The 12,303-nt window shown below is 49.0% G+C and overlaps 1 protein-coding gene across 1 annotated transcript in view; it reads left to right on the top strand.

Annotated features, from left to right (window-relative positions):
- Positions 1 to 2,202: 2,202 nt before the first annotated feature.
- Positions 2,203 to 12,303, top strand: part of LOC147709813 (NACHT, LRR and PYD domains-containing protein 3-like) — a 453,703-nt gene continuing 443,602 nt past the window's right edge. Inside the window, exon 1 of the mRNA XM_086926111.1 lies at positions 2,203 to 2,485. Coding sequence (XP_086782237.1) covers positions 2,203 to 2,485 — 283 coding nt within the window. The remainder of the gene's footprint in view (positions 2,486 to 12,303) is intronic.

Below are 12,303 nucleotides of genomic sequence, written 5' to 3'. Positions count from 1 at the left end.
CAGTTCCGTTTTGGAGCCGTTAAGCTTGAGTGCTGAGCTACACATCCACGTGAAGATCTTATCCAAACACGTGTGCAGCCGGTCGGGATGGTGAGCCGCCTGGGAAAGCCCTACCATCAACTGAGTATCATCAGCGTAGCTGATGATCTTGATACCCAGAGGCAGTACTATACTCTCCAGTGGGGCCATGTAAATGTTAAATAAGGTAGGGCTCAGCGATGAGCCCTGTGGCACACCACACTGGAGAGGTAACGAGGATGATTTCTCGTGGCCTTCCCACACCTCGAATGTCCGGCCTTCCAAAAAGGAAGCAAACCACTTGAGGGCCATCCCGGAGACCCCCACCCCCGACAGCTGTTGGAGAAGCACCTGATGGTCTACGGTGTCAAACGCCGCACTGAGGTCCAGGAGGATCACTGCCACCGATCCCCCTGAATCCAGAATGCTCCTGGCATTCTCCACGACTGCCAGCAGGGCAGTATCGGTCCTCTGACCAGGGCGAAAGCCCGTTTGGGAGTCGCCCAGAAGGGAATTGGACTCCAGGAAGCCCAATAGGCGACTATTCACCAGCTTCTCCGCCACCTTGCTGAGGCCGGGGAGCAGGGAAATAGGCCTGAAGTTGGCAAGGTCGGCTGGGTCCAGGTTAGGCTTCTTCAAGAGAGCCTTAACAACCGCTCCTTTCCAACTTGGGGGCACCACTCCTTGGGTGAGAGACAGGGTTATAAGGTCCGTCACTGGGCCGCCGATGGTAGGGGCTACCTGCTTCAAATACTTCATAGGTGCAGGATCTGTCGGAGAACCACTTTTCATGGCCGTCAGGACTGTGAGAACTTCTTCCACACTGACAGGACCGAGAGATACCAACTCCGCTGATCGCACCCTGTGCTGAGACCCTGAGTTACCACCCGAGGGGATCTCCTCGGCTGGCCGGGGGAGAGATGCCAAGATGTTATCTATTTTGGTTTTAAAGAAGGAGGCGAGTTCTGAACATTTCTCACGTGGGTCCTCATGAATGACCTGAGGTTCGGGGGTTTTCAGTAGTTCTTTAATGACCCTAAACGATTCTTTCGAGGAGTTGGCCGCAGAGCCTATTCTTTCCTCAAAGAACCCAGATTTAGCTACCCGAATAGCGGATTTGTAGGTACTAAGAGCCGCCCGATATTCTCTCCGGCTCGTTTCGCTTCAATCTTTCCTCCAGGTCCGCTCCAGCCTCTTGCAGCCCTTCCTCAGTGTCCTCAGCTCGGATGTATACCAGGGCGCAGATCTCACTCTCCTACCCCTGGTGAGAGAGTGGGATGCTGCTGTCCTGATGATCGGTCTCTTCCTTATGACCTGAACTGCAAGAGATGTGGACTCTGCTGTTCTCCTGATGAAATAAACCACTGCAGGTCACTGTGAGCAGCTGCTGGTGATGGCCTAGCCTTGACAACTAATTCTTGTCTCAGCACATGCCGGTCAGGCTGGATCCTGATTGTTTTAAGGCGGGTTCAAATATTCTTTGTATTTGTCACTGAGCCTTCTCAGGCAGGGGCCTGTTTGTCCTTCTCCTTCCTCCCTGCTCCAGACTTGAACACTCTTCCCTCCTCTCACCAAACAGAAAACAGTCAAACCTTAAAATACAAATAGATGTCTGTCGTCTGTCGCGGTGTCAGACTGCTGGCCTGATTTAAGCCGGGGCTTCGAGACACCTTGTGAAGAGAAGAGTCACACTTTATGCCCCAACCTCCTTTTACATGGAAGTTTCAGTCTTTAAATGTAATGTCTCGGGGTTACCTGCATAGTTTTTAAGTGTCTGTAAGGGAATCTAAGGGTGTTCAACGCAGGTCAACATGTGTGGGTAAAGACATATTTTTAGAATTACTCTGTAAATAATTTCCTTGTAATTGAAACTATTTCTCTTATCTGGATATCCTAAAAATCTAGCACTGATCCAGTCTGTCTGAAGTTACATTGTGCTCCCCTGCTCTACATTAGAGTGGAAAATTGGTACATCTAAGAGTAGGGCAACTACTACAGCTCCAAGACGCCCTACTGGGCCAACAGTAGCGCTATATTAAGTGGATTTCATCCATTAATTGAAACACATTGTGCAGGTGCGAGGAGTTTGTTATCATGTATCTGACTTCTGTGACTCTTGGCTTTCTGACCTGCCCTTTTTTTTCATGTCCCAACATGTTTTTCAGACAGAGCCTCACGTGAGCCATGGAGGACGGGGGGAGCTCACCTGGAGACATCCTGCTCCACGCTCTACAGGACCTCTTAGAAGCTGACTTCAAAAGGTTTAAGGATAAATTATCAGAAATAGTCATCGAAGGGCGGGAAAACATCCCACGAGGGAAGCTGGAGAAAGCAGACTGGGCTGACACCAAGAACCTTCTTGTACAATACTACGGCTCGGACTCAGCGATTGATGTGACCATCAAAGCCTTCTCTATGGTCAGCCTGATGGAGGCGGCAGCCAGACTTAGAAAGAAGCAACAGCAAGGTAAGTGGGTGAGTTCTTTCAAGATCACACCCCAGGGTCAGCCTTGTTGGGACAAATTAAAAGCACATTCACAGGTTTCTCCTTTAGAGTATAGTACAAAGTATTTTTCTTAGCCAAAACATTTTGAGAATTCCACTTTGGAACACCTTGAAAACATATTTGGTCTGATGTCATCTGTTAGCCCCTCCAAGACTCTTCCTTGTATCCTGCATTTTGTTGTTTTTTCAGTGCTTGTTTGCTGCAGCTGCCCCTCTGCACCACCACTAACTACTCTGAGCAGGCGCATGAGCTAACTACTGATAGTAGAGTGAGAAGCGTGGAGTAAGCTCAAGCAATCCAATGTGAACAGTTGCAAAAGGGCCCCCCCCACCAAGGCCCTGTCACTCCTTTTCACACATCCATGAAGTGGTATCGACCACCAGCACTGTCAGAGATCACATTGCACGTGCTCCTTGCAGATCAAAAATCCTGGTTTTAGCTTTAAGTTCGAAAGTTGCTCTCAAGGGTCCCTTTGAGTCTCTGAAGTATCTTGGGCGAGCTTTAAAGACTTGGCTCTTAGGAGAGGAGGCGGAGTGAAGCCCCAGGCCAAGATTCACAGAGGATTTGCATCCGGTGTGGCCTGTCCTGCTCTCTCCCTGTCACGCGACACACACGTGGCTGCTGCGCTGCACTCGTGGCACGTTTGTTCATCTGGGCCAGAGTCTCGAGCTGTAGGTATCGCCATCATGACTGAGGGAACGTCTTATGTTAAAGAAGATAACTTTAATTAGGCGCTCCTCTCTTCGCTCGCCTGTCTCCGTGAGCCCTGAAACAGCAGAGCTGCCTGTTCTCACACAAGGTTAGTTTCTTAAAATATAGACAGAATCGACTAAATTCTGTAGTAAATGCTCATTAGGTACTCAGAGACACAAGTGAGAGAAGTGATAAATGCATGTATGTACATGGTATTTCTATAGCAGATCTAGACACGAGGCAGCGGAGCGCTGTACAGGGTCAAAGACAATGTAAAGGCAGCGAGGGACAGGAGACATTGTTTTGTGGCATCGCAGTAGGGGAGACTCCTACTCCCAGCCAGCACCTGTCTGCAGGAGGGGCCGCAGCAATGTCAGTTCCGGCGCAGGAGCGCCTAAATTCAGCGGCAGACTCCCACGGTGCGGGACGCATCAGGGCAAAAGTCCGGGATCGTCAGAACCCAGAGGGGGCTGGGCCCCCCTCCTGGTTTTGTGCCACAAAGAGTCCCAGGACCCCCCTCAGCATATCCTTGCGCAGTCATCCATGTGAGAGGGGAGATCCTGGTTACCTAAGGACGGTACGTGGCTTTTCTATCTACTTTGGGGCCAGGCGTACACATGGTACCCAACCACCTAGCCAGTTTGTGTGCACATGCTGATCTCTTTACCTTCTGACGTATGCTGTCTGTTTGAAGGTCATTGTGTTATAAGGATTCCACCTGTTCCTACTGTTTCTACTGTGCCGTAGAGTCCACTGTTCTCTTAGAGGGCTCCTTTTACCCAGTTTGGCGCTATGGGGAAACGCAAGACAGCAGCATGCGGCACCGGCAATTACGACCATGGACTGCTTTCTGCAGAAAGCTGCGGGAGGTCTCAACAAGTAGATTGAGGTGGTGACCCGCAGGCTATCACAATCCCCCGTTAGTCATCCTGACCCTCGTATTTCCAGTTTGGAATCTGGATAGGCCCCGCATTGTGTACTTTTGACGTGATGGAGCCGATGTAGGAAGGTAGGCTCTGACTTTTTTTCTGGTGTTTTGCTGGTTTTTCACTAGTCTGACTGGGATCCTGCTAATCAGGACTCCGGTCTATCTGCTTTCTCCCATAAACTGGTAAGTCTGTACTTTAGGTAAACTCCAGATTGGATTCTGGGGTACCCTTATCAGTCCCTAGTTTATGGTACACAGGTACCAAGGGCATAGGTACCCCAGAGGCCTCACAATGCTGTAGCATGTATTATGCCACCCATGAGAGACCATTCAAACTGACACCACAGGTCTGCTACTGCAAATTGTGTAAGATGGTGCTTGCACCACTTTCTTCAATATAGTATCCCTATATTGATTCATATATCACTACACCTAAAACCTATCAGTAATCCCTATGGGAGGCCTTATCAATCATGAGGCAGGGTGCTGGATTTCTGGTGAGTGGGTTCCCCTGCATGAGTAGGGCCCCTCTGCACTGCTCGGAGTCCATGCTCCGGGGCTGCCTGTGATGCAGCCAGACATATATGTTGAAGTGCATTATGACCTTGCGGTAAAATGCAACTTTGAAACTGTTGCGCAGAAACATGTTGTGTTTGCTGTCAAACACCTTGGAATCATACCTCCACACCAGTAACTGGTTCCTCCCTTCCACGAAGACATGCCTAGGTCACCGGTCTACCCGGTACCAGTTTTCCTAAAGCGGGCAGCACAAAACGGATGTTGCCAGCCACAGACACGCGTCAGCTCTCCTGCTGCTGAGCCAAGCTCGAACAGGGGACAGCATGACAATAGGTTTCCTGTCACAGGGAGGTGTGACCACCTCCCAGACACAGGCTTTAGTGTATTGGGGCTGGGTGGGCGCACTCTTGGGGTGCCAGAAAGTCTGCACTGGGGGCACATTTGCTGTCCCTGTGCATAGACCTGCTCAAAGGAGCCATTTGGCTCCGGCTCTGGTGCAAAACTGGACAAAGGACATGGGGGTAGCCATCCCTCTGTCCTGCCCCTCCCATAGGAGGGACCCCTGAATCTGTCCTACCCCTTCCTGTGGGTATAAAATTGGATACCTGGCTACAGGACTTTAGACTATACCTGGACAAGATTCTACAAAGAGGTAACTCAGGAGCATATTATCAAGGACCGGTGTTAAAATTATCACTGTTTTATCGGCAGGAAACTGCAGATAAAACGGCGATAATGGGCTTGATAATACTCACTTGTTAATTCCCATAGAAGCCCATGTTCTGATGTTAACATGGGCTTCTATGGGAATTAACAAGGGCGTATTATCAAGTCCATTATCGCCGTTTTATCTGCAGTTTCCTGCCGATAAAATGGCGATAATTTTAACACCGGTCCTTGATAATATGCCCCCAAGTACTTTGACTGTCTGCACCGCTGGATGACTGAAGAATCTCCCTTGGAGTAAAGGAGTTACTCCACTGCAAAAGCAGGCACCTTAACTGCGACTGACCGGTTTGCATCTCCCGAGCTCCTGAGCACTCCGAAGATTTCTGCAACACAAGAGGTGGGTCCTTGAAGGTCTTCGAGATCAATCTGCCCTTCCAGCAAAGTTGAGGCCAGTATCCCTTGTGGGGACCACGTGACCCATACCCCTGTGCACTGGGTTCTTTTGCCAAGGCACGTACTTACCAGCATTTCCTGAAGTAGTGCTTTGAACTCTGAGTAGTCCTTAACCCGAGCATCATTTCCTCCAAAGATCTCACGGAGCCCACCGTGTGCTCCGTGGGCCTGTGCTTTGTAATCCTGCTTGGGGTCTCCTTGCGATCCCTTGTCCGTTGACCTGTGGGTCTTGGCAAGGGTCATCTCTTAATTTTGTGGCCTCGCCTGGTTGCTCCAGATGTGCCCTGACTCTCCAGTTCTTGGGGAGTTCCCTGGACCTTGCTGGTCCCCACCGTAACCTGTTTCCTTTTTCTGTTTGGGTTGCCTTGGCTAAGGCTAGTTGGTGTCCCATCTGGACATCGACCCCTCAGCACTCGACATCCTTCATGGGACAGCTCACCTCTGGACTTTGGTAATCCTCAACGTCTCCTGGTCCTCGTGGCTGAAGAATCAAGCTGCACCTCATCTCACCTAAAGCACCCAACATCAGTGGGCATTGGCCTACTGAGCCCCTGGTCACGTGAAGTGACCCAGACTCTGTCCCCTCTGCTTTCAGGTTCTTCTCACCTCGAATCCAGGCTTGGGTTCCTCCGGACATTTTTCACTTCCACAGCAGCAGCACTTCTTCTCAGCACGCCATTGAAAACGATGAAGGTTTCCGACACCACTTGTCCCCTATGCATCCGGCTCCTCTGGGTTAGGTAACCCGTGTACCTTGGTATCCAAGGGTGGGTTAGCTTTAGAACCTCTAGTTCTCGATTATCTTGCTTGAAGTCCTCTCCGAAGTGTCCTTAAACTATAAAACTTTAACTGTGACTTTCCAATAGAGTTGTACGGAGCCCGCGTCCGTGTTCACACACTGCACCCGTCCTCTGTGGGGTCCCAATCTTCTCACCTGGGGTGGTTCCTTGGGGTCCCAGCGATTCTACGTGCTCTAGGCAGTGTGTCTAGAAAGGTCAATACGGTTGTATCATTTTTTTAGTATATGGTTCGGTCTCCCCCTGGAGCCCGCTGTGTATTGTGCTACTTGCATTGTTCTATTGAAACGTATTGAGAGCTTTTTGTGTCTATTCTCACTTTGGGAATAGTAAAGAGTGTTTTAGAAATAAATCCATTTTTATACAAACACTTTGTGGTTCTAAGTTATTTGATCATTAAGGAGGTGATATTCTGGTAAATCAAGCTGCTTTACATTTCTTCAAGATTAAGCCTTAAGGCTGCTCGCCATAGCTACCAATAGGATAGCTTTAAATACAGGTTATCTTTGACCTCATACATCATAAAGGTCTTCTGGACTTGTGCAAGATGCCCACTTTAATTAGTGGACAGCATACACCAGGCCAACTTCGCACAGCCGATAGATCCCCAAGTACCTTTTGCACCCTCCTCCTGTCTGGGTCTGGAGCTTGTTAGGGGCAACAAACCCAAGAGTAGCAGGGGGGGGGGTAGGAGTCCCTCTGCACCAGTGATTTCAACAGCTCATTGATTGTCCGTCTCTCGTCAGATTGTTGGAGAGGGGGTGCCTAGCGGGGGGTCAGGACCTGAGACCAAGTGCAAGTGCATTTATTTGGGAGGAAGACTACACGGCCCAGAGTGGATAACTCTATTTTCCCTAGCTTGGGAGAAGCCCCACCCTCGAAAGATAAGATAGCAATTATGCTGGACCCCCGAATGGCTTCCCTCATTGAGGGGCTGGACTCCACATTGGACCCAATTAAGCAACGTCTGACCGCAATTGAAAGGGACTTCTCTTACTGGTTTCAACACAATGAGAGGACCAGCAACTTAATCCTTATCGATCAATGGGAGGCACAAGGGTCCAGGTCAGATCATCACCGTGCCAGTACAAGGCAGGGTATATTTGCCTCACCCCAACTGAAGGAGACTATTATTCCGCCTGCCCTCCCCCTGTCACGGCCTGCCTCCCCCTGCCATCAAAGGAAGGACCACAGGCGGGGCGCCCTCTATGGAGGCTGCTGGGATAAAGTGTTGCCAAAGTAGGAACTTGCCCCCTAGGAGAGAGTGTGGATTAGGTGGGGTCACCCCCCCTCAATCAGGGCCTCAAGGGCGCAGTCCCAGAGCTCAATTATTATTCATTTACCACCAGAAGCAACACTGTACGTTGTCCTTGGTAACACACCAGTGCTCAAGCCCGGTTCCACGAAAGACTTTTACCAGCTAAAAAGAAAGTCTTGCACTGGTTGAAATAAAATACATGTCTGGGAACTAGAGTGGAGAAGCACATCATTATGGCCCGGTGGGGGGCCTGGATAGAAGGGTCAAAAAGAGCTGCAGCGAAGACTGTGTAATAATCAACTTTAACCAGCCGCATTTGGCACAGGAATCCTTCATTCGGCCAGGGACTGTTCCACAATGGGCCCTGTGTCTTCCATCATGGCTCATGGGCTTCTTTTATTGGCCCCCGCCCCTGGCTTTTACTCCAACCCCATGATGCACTATGAAATCTTCACGTACAGCCCCACAGGAGCGGTTTCAGCCCCCTGCACAGGTCCAAGTCTTCAATGCTTTTGCATCCCTAAGGCATCTTGATAACTGTGATTGACTTGCAGAACCTGTAACCACGACCCCCATAGCTTTATCTTCGCCATCAGCCCCTCTGCACCATTTGATTTTGTAATCTCATTTCCTCAAACATAGCTGGCCTGGCTAGCAAGATCACAGTTACAGAGTGGTGCTGTTTTGTTAAAATGTTTTATTTGTTTGTAAAATACCTGGGTTATTGATAATTCCCCCTTTTTGGAAGGGTATACGTATTTTTCAGTTCCCGCAATTCCTTCAAGGGTGGGCAGTGGAAAGGTGTGGTGCAGCGGCCAGGGCAGCTGAATTCAAAGCACAGAGCTCACGGTTCGATCCCCGGCTCCGGGGGCAGCTCAGCACCATGTGACTCTGGGCAACAGCTCACTTAATTTCCACAACGGCCCTCAGAGCCTTGAGACCCGTAAGGGTGAGTAGCTTGCGCTTTACAAATACGGATTTACGTTTATTTTTTACAGAGGGGGGTCTCACCGTTTGTTTCTCTAAGGTTAAAAGGTGACATAGTTGAAAAGAACACAAATATCCCTTGCCTGCAGGCCTTGTTAATTTCTGTAGGGCCTCCCAGTTTATTTCTCCTGAATTTTTATAATGCTACCTCGTCTCTTCCTGAAGTGTGTAATATAACACGTCAGGGCACCTTTTTTGACTAACTACAATAGCTCTCCCCGCCACACCTCTAACATCGTTCTGTTGGGAGACTTCAACATTCATCCATGTGGCGACCCAAGATTGCAAAGCATGGGCAGTCCTAATTGTCCTCGTTATTCCTCAGCACACTTTGAACATAGTGGTCAGGGGGGGGACTTTGAACCCTATTACATGTGATTTTGACCTCCAATCAACTATGGGTAAACTGGACCCAGAAAAGAGGGTCAACCTTCCCTCTTTCAAGGTTCAAGGTGGTAACACCTTTATACATTATATCTTTGTCTCTACCCCTCTTTTTTATTTGATAGCTGATTTTTAGTATCAAAGCAAGCATTTTAGTGACCACAACCTGCTGTGTCTTAAAGGCAGTTGGCCTCTATTGAGCATGAAGAAGGGGAACGAGGTGGCCCGCACTGCAGACAATCGAAGGGGAAATAAGACTGAAATGGGCACAAATCGTTTCTGACTCCTTTTTTGCATCTCTCCAAGCTAAATGCCCGAACGGGATTCAGATCTGCCTGGCTGCTCAGTCTCAGTCGGGTGAGGTAATTGTTAAAGCTTTTGAATCTATCTCCCATGCAATCGCTGATCCATTGTCGGTCCCATTGTCCAAAAGTTGACATGCCCGGGTACCGAGGTGGTTTGACTCAGGTGGTTCTTTAGAGGCCAGGACGCTTAAAAACGCACTGCATGCTACCCCTAGAAATAATGTCTTAATTAGAATATACAGAAACCAGTACAAAGTGGCCCTTCATACCAGCAAGGAAGCCCTGAAGGAGGACGCCTGCAGCAAGCGCTTGGAAGCCAGCGCTATCAAGAGCAGCACCAAGGTCTGGAGTATCGTCAACAGTCCACTACTGGGGGATGGAAACAGCCAATGCATTGGACACCCACATTACTGAAAATGACGGGGTCAGCCATTTCAAGGGTATGTCTGGGGGTCTGACCGTTCAGTGCACTTCTGAGACAGGTAATGCAAAATCAGCTCTGATAGTCTCAGAGGGTGAAGTGAGGCAGGGAATACGTGGTATGACCCCAACGAGGCTCCTGGCCCGGATAGAATCCCCCAACCTCTTTATGTCCCATATAGATTTCTGGGGGTCAGTACTCACACCTGTTATAAATGCGGCTGTTAGGTCCGCCCCCACGGCCTCATGGGCTACCTCCATTATCGTTCAAGTGTTTTAAAAGGGGAATAGAGACAGCACACATTGTTGCAGGCTGAATTCCTTACTGGACTCAGTGGGTAAAGTTGTTGGAAGGATTGTGCTGGACAGGCTGTCTACATGGGCCAGAGAGAATAACACTTTGTTGGATGCACATTATGGCTTCTGCCCCGATCATTCAACGTTAGACCAATGCCTGAATCTTTTCATGTTAAGGAACAAATACACAGTCGAGCGCCCCAGTACAATCTTCCTGGCCTTTCTGGACCTCTGTTCCGCATTTGATTGCGTAAATAGATGCAAGCTGTGGTGGATTCTGCTCTCTATGGGTGTTGATAGAGACATAGTTTTCTTTTTTCAACATCTACCCAGGGACACCGTGCGATATTCAGGTGATCTGAAGGTCTCACATGCCTTCCCCATATGGAGAGAGGTCCATCAGGGTTGCATCTTGGCCCCTTTTTTATTTAACATCTACATCAATAACGTGGAAAAGACCTTACTGGAGACCAAGGTGGATTTTCCTCAGGTGGGACGGTGAGGTCTCCCAGTTCTGCTGTACACAGACAATGCTGTTTTAATGGCCAGGACTAAATGGGGCCTGCAAACCCTTTTAAATTCTTTTGTCCATTTCATGAGGGAACAGGACTTGACGGTTAACAATTCCAAGTCCTATATTATGCAAGTGGGGGCCTGTACTAGCTTACACCATTGAGGTATGGTCGACACCGATCCCAACGTCGAGTGTCTTTTCCTACTTGGGGGTTTTGATAGATGCCAAATTGAAATGGGGACCCAACTCACTAGTAAGAAAAATGACCTGGCCTAGGACACTGCAGCCATAAATTTGCCTCTGGAATATGGAGAAAACTAGTAGGGGCCCTACTAAAGCTTTATAGGGACAAGTGCATCTCCAAGGCACTTAATGGCAGCAAAATCTGGGGGTATATTAACTCTGTTGATCTTCAAATTGTAGAAAATAGGGGGCGTGACTTGGAGCGTCAAGATGGCGGTCACACTCTAAGAGTGCTCCGGACCCCTCCGTCATCCGCTCCAACCTCTATCGCCATTGGCAGCGATCCTGTTAGTCCTGGCACCATTGGCGTGGGTCTCCCTTCCATTTTTGCTGTTGCCTCATGTATTTTTGCAGGTGTTAGATGCTTTGGGCACGGTGTCACCGATGTCCAGTGCCACAGTGCAAGTGCTCCCTATTTTAAATTAATATATTAATGAGTAGTTCCATATTTGGCTATTTGGTTTACTTGTCAGACCCTAGTCTAGTGCACTGAGTGTGCCCAGGCGGTGTAAATCCAAATGCTGCTGGTGGGCCTGCAGCACTGGTTGTGCCACCCACAGAAGCAGCCTTGTAAAATGTGTCTAAAGGTCTGCCTTTGCAGAACCTGCATGCAGTCTGGTACTGTTATGCTGACTGGGCAAGTGCACCCACTTGCCAGTCCCTAAACCTTCCCTTTTCTTCATATCAGTCACCCCTATGGTAGGGCCAAGGGCAGGGTGCATTGTAAGTATAAGGCAGGACAAGCCCTAATGTGTGTGGCATGTCCTAATAGTGAATTACACCCATTTTAGTTTTTCACTGTTGCAAAGCTACCTGTTCTCCAATGGCCAGAATGGGCTGCTAGAATTATTACAGTTTATAACCCTAACTGACTCAGAGAACATGGTAGAAATTCGAGTTTAGTATGCCTGGACTCAAAATGATAAAATGCACTTTTAGTGAAGTCTGTTTTAACATTCTGTGTTTGCAAATACCACCTTTAGAAAGTAGGTATTTGTTTGTCTAACCTTTCAAGCCTGCCTCTGCTAGGTTGTGTATTCCTTTGTCTGGTTTTGTGAGTGACAGGGCTGGGGGATTCCAAGAGACAGGGTGAGTCAGCCCAGTGGTGATTAGAGAGATCTGCATCTAGATGGGAGGGAGGAGTTGCACCTGAACCTTGAATAGGGCTGTGCCTGCCTTCCACAATGCTGGCTCCACCTCCTGGGGAGCAGCTGATGTCCCTGCCCTGCACACTGAAAGAAGAGAAGGAGTCCTGTCAACAAAGTGCTCCAGGAATGTACTTGCCTTCCATAATGCTGGCTCCACCTCCTGT

This window comes from Lissotriton vulgaris, chromosome 6, assembly GCF_964263255.1.
Source record: "Lissotriton vulgaris chromosome 6, aLisVul1.2, whole genome shotgun sequence".
NCBI lineage: Eukaryota > Metazoa > Chordata > Amphibia > Caudata > Salamandridae > Lissotriton > Lissotriton vulgaris.
Note: the sequence above shows the minus strand (reverse complement) of the source record. Positions and strands in the feature narration are given on the sequence as shown.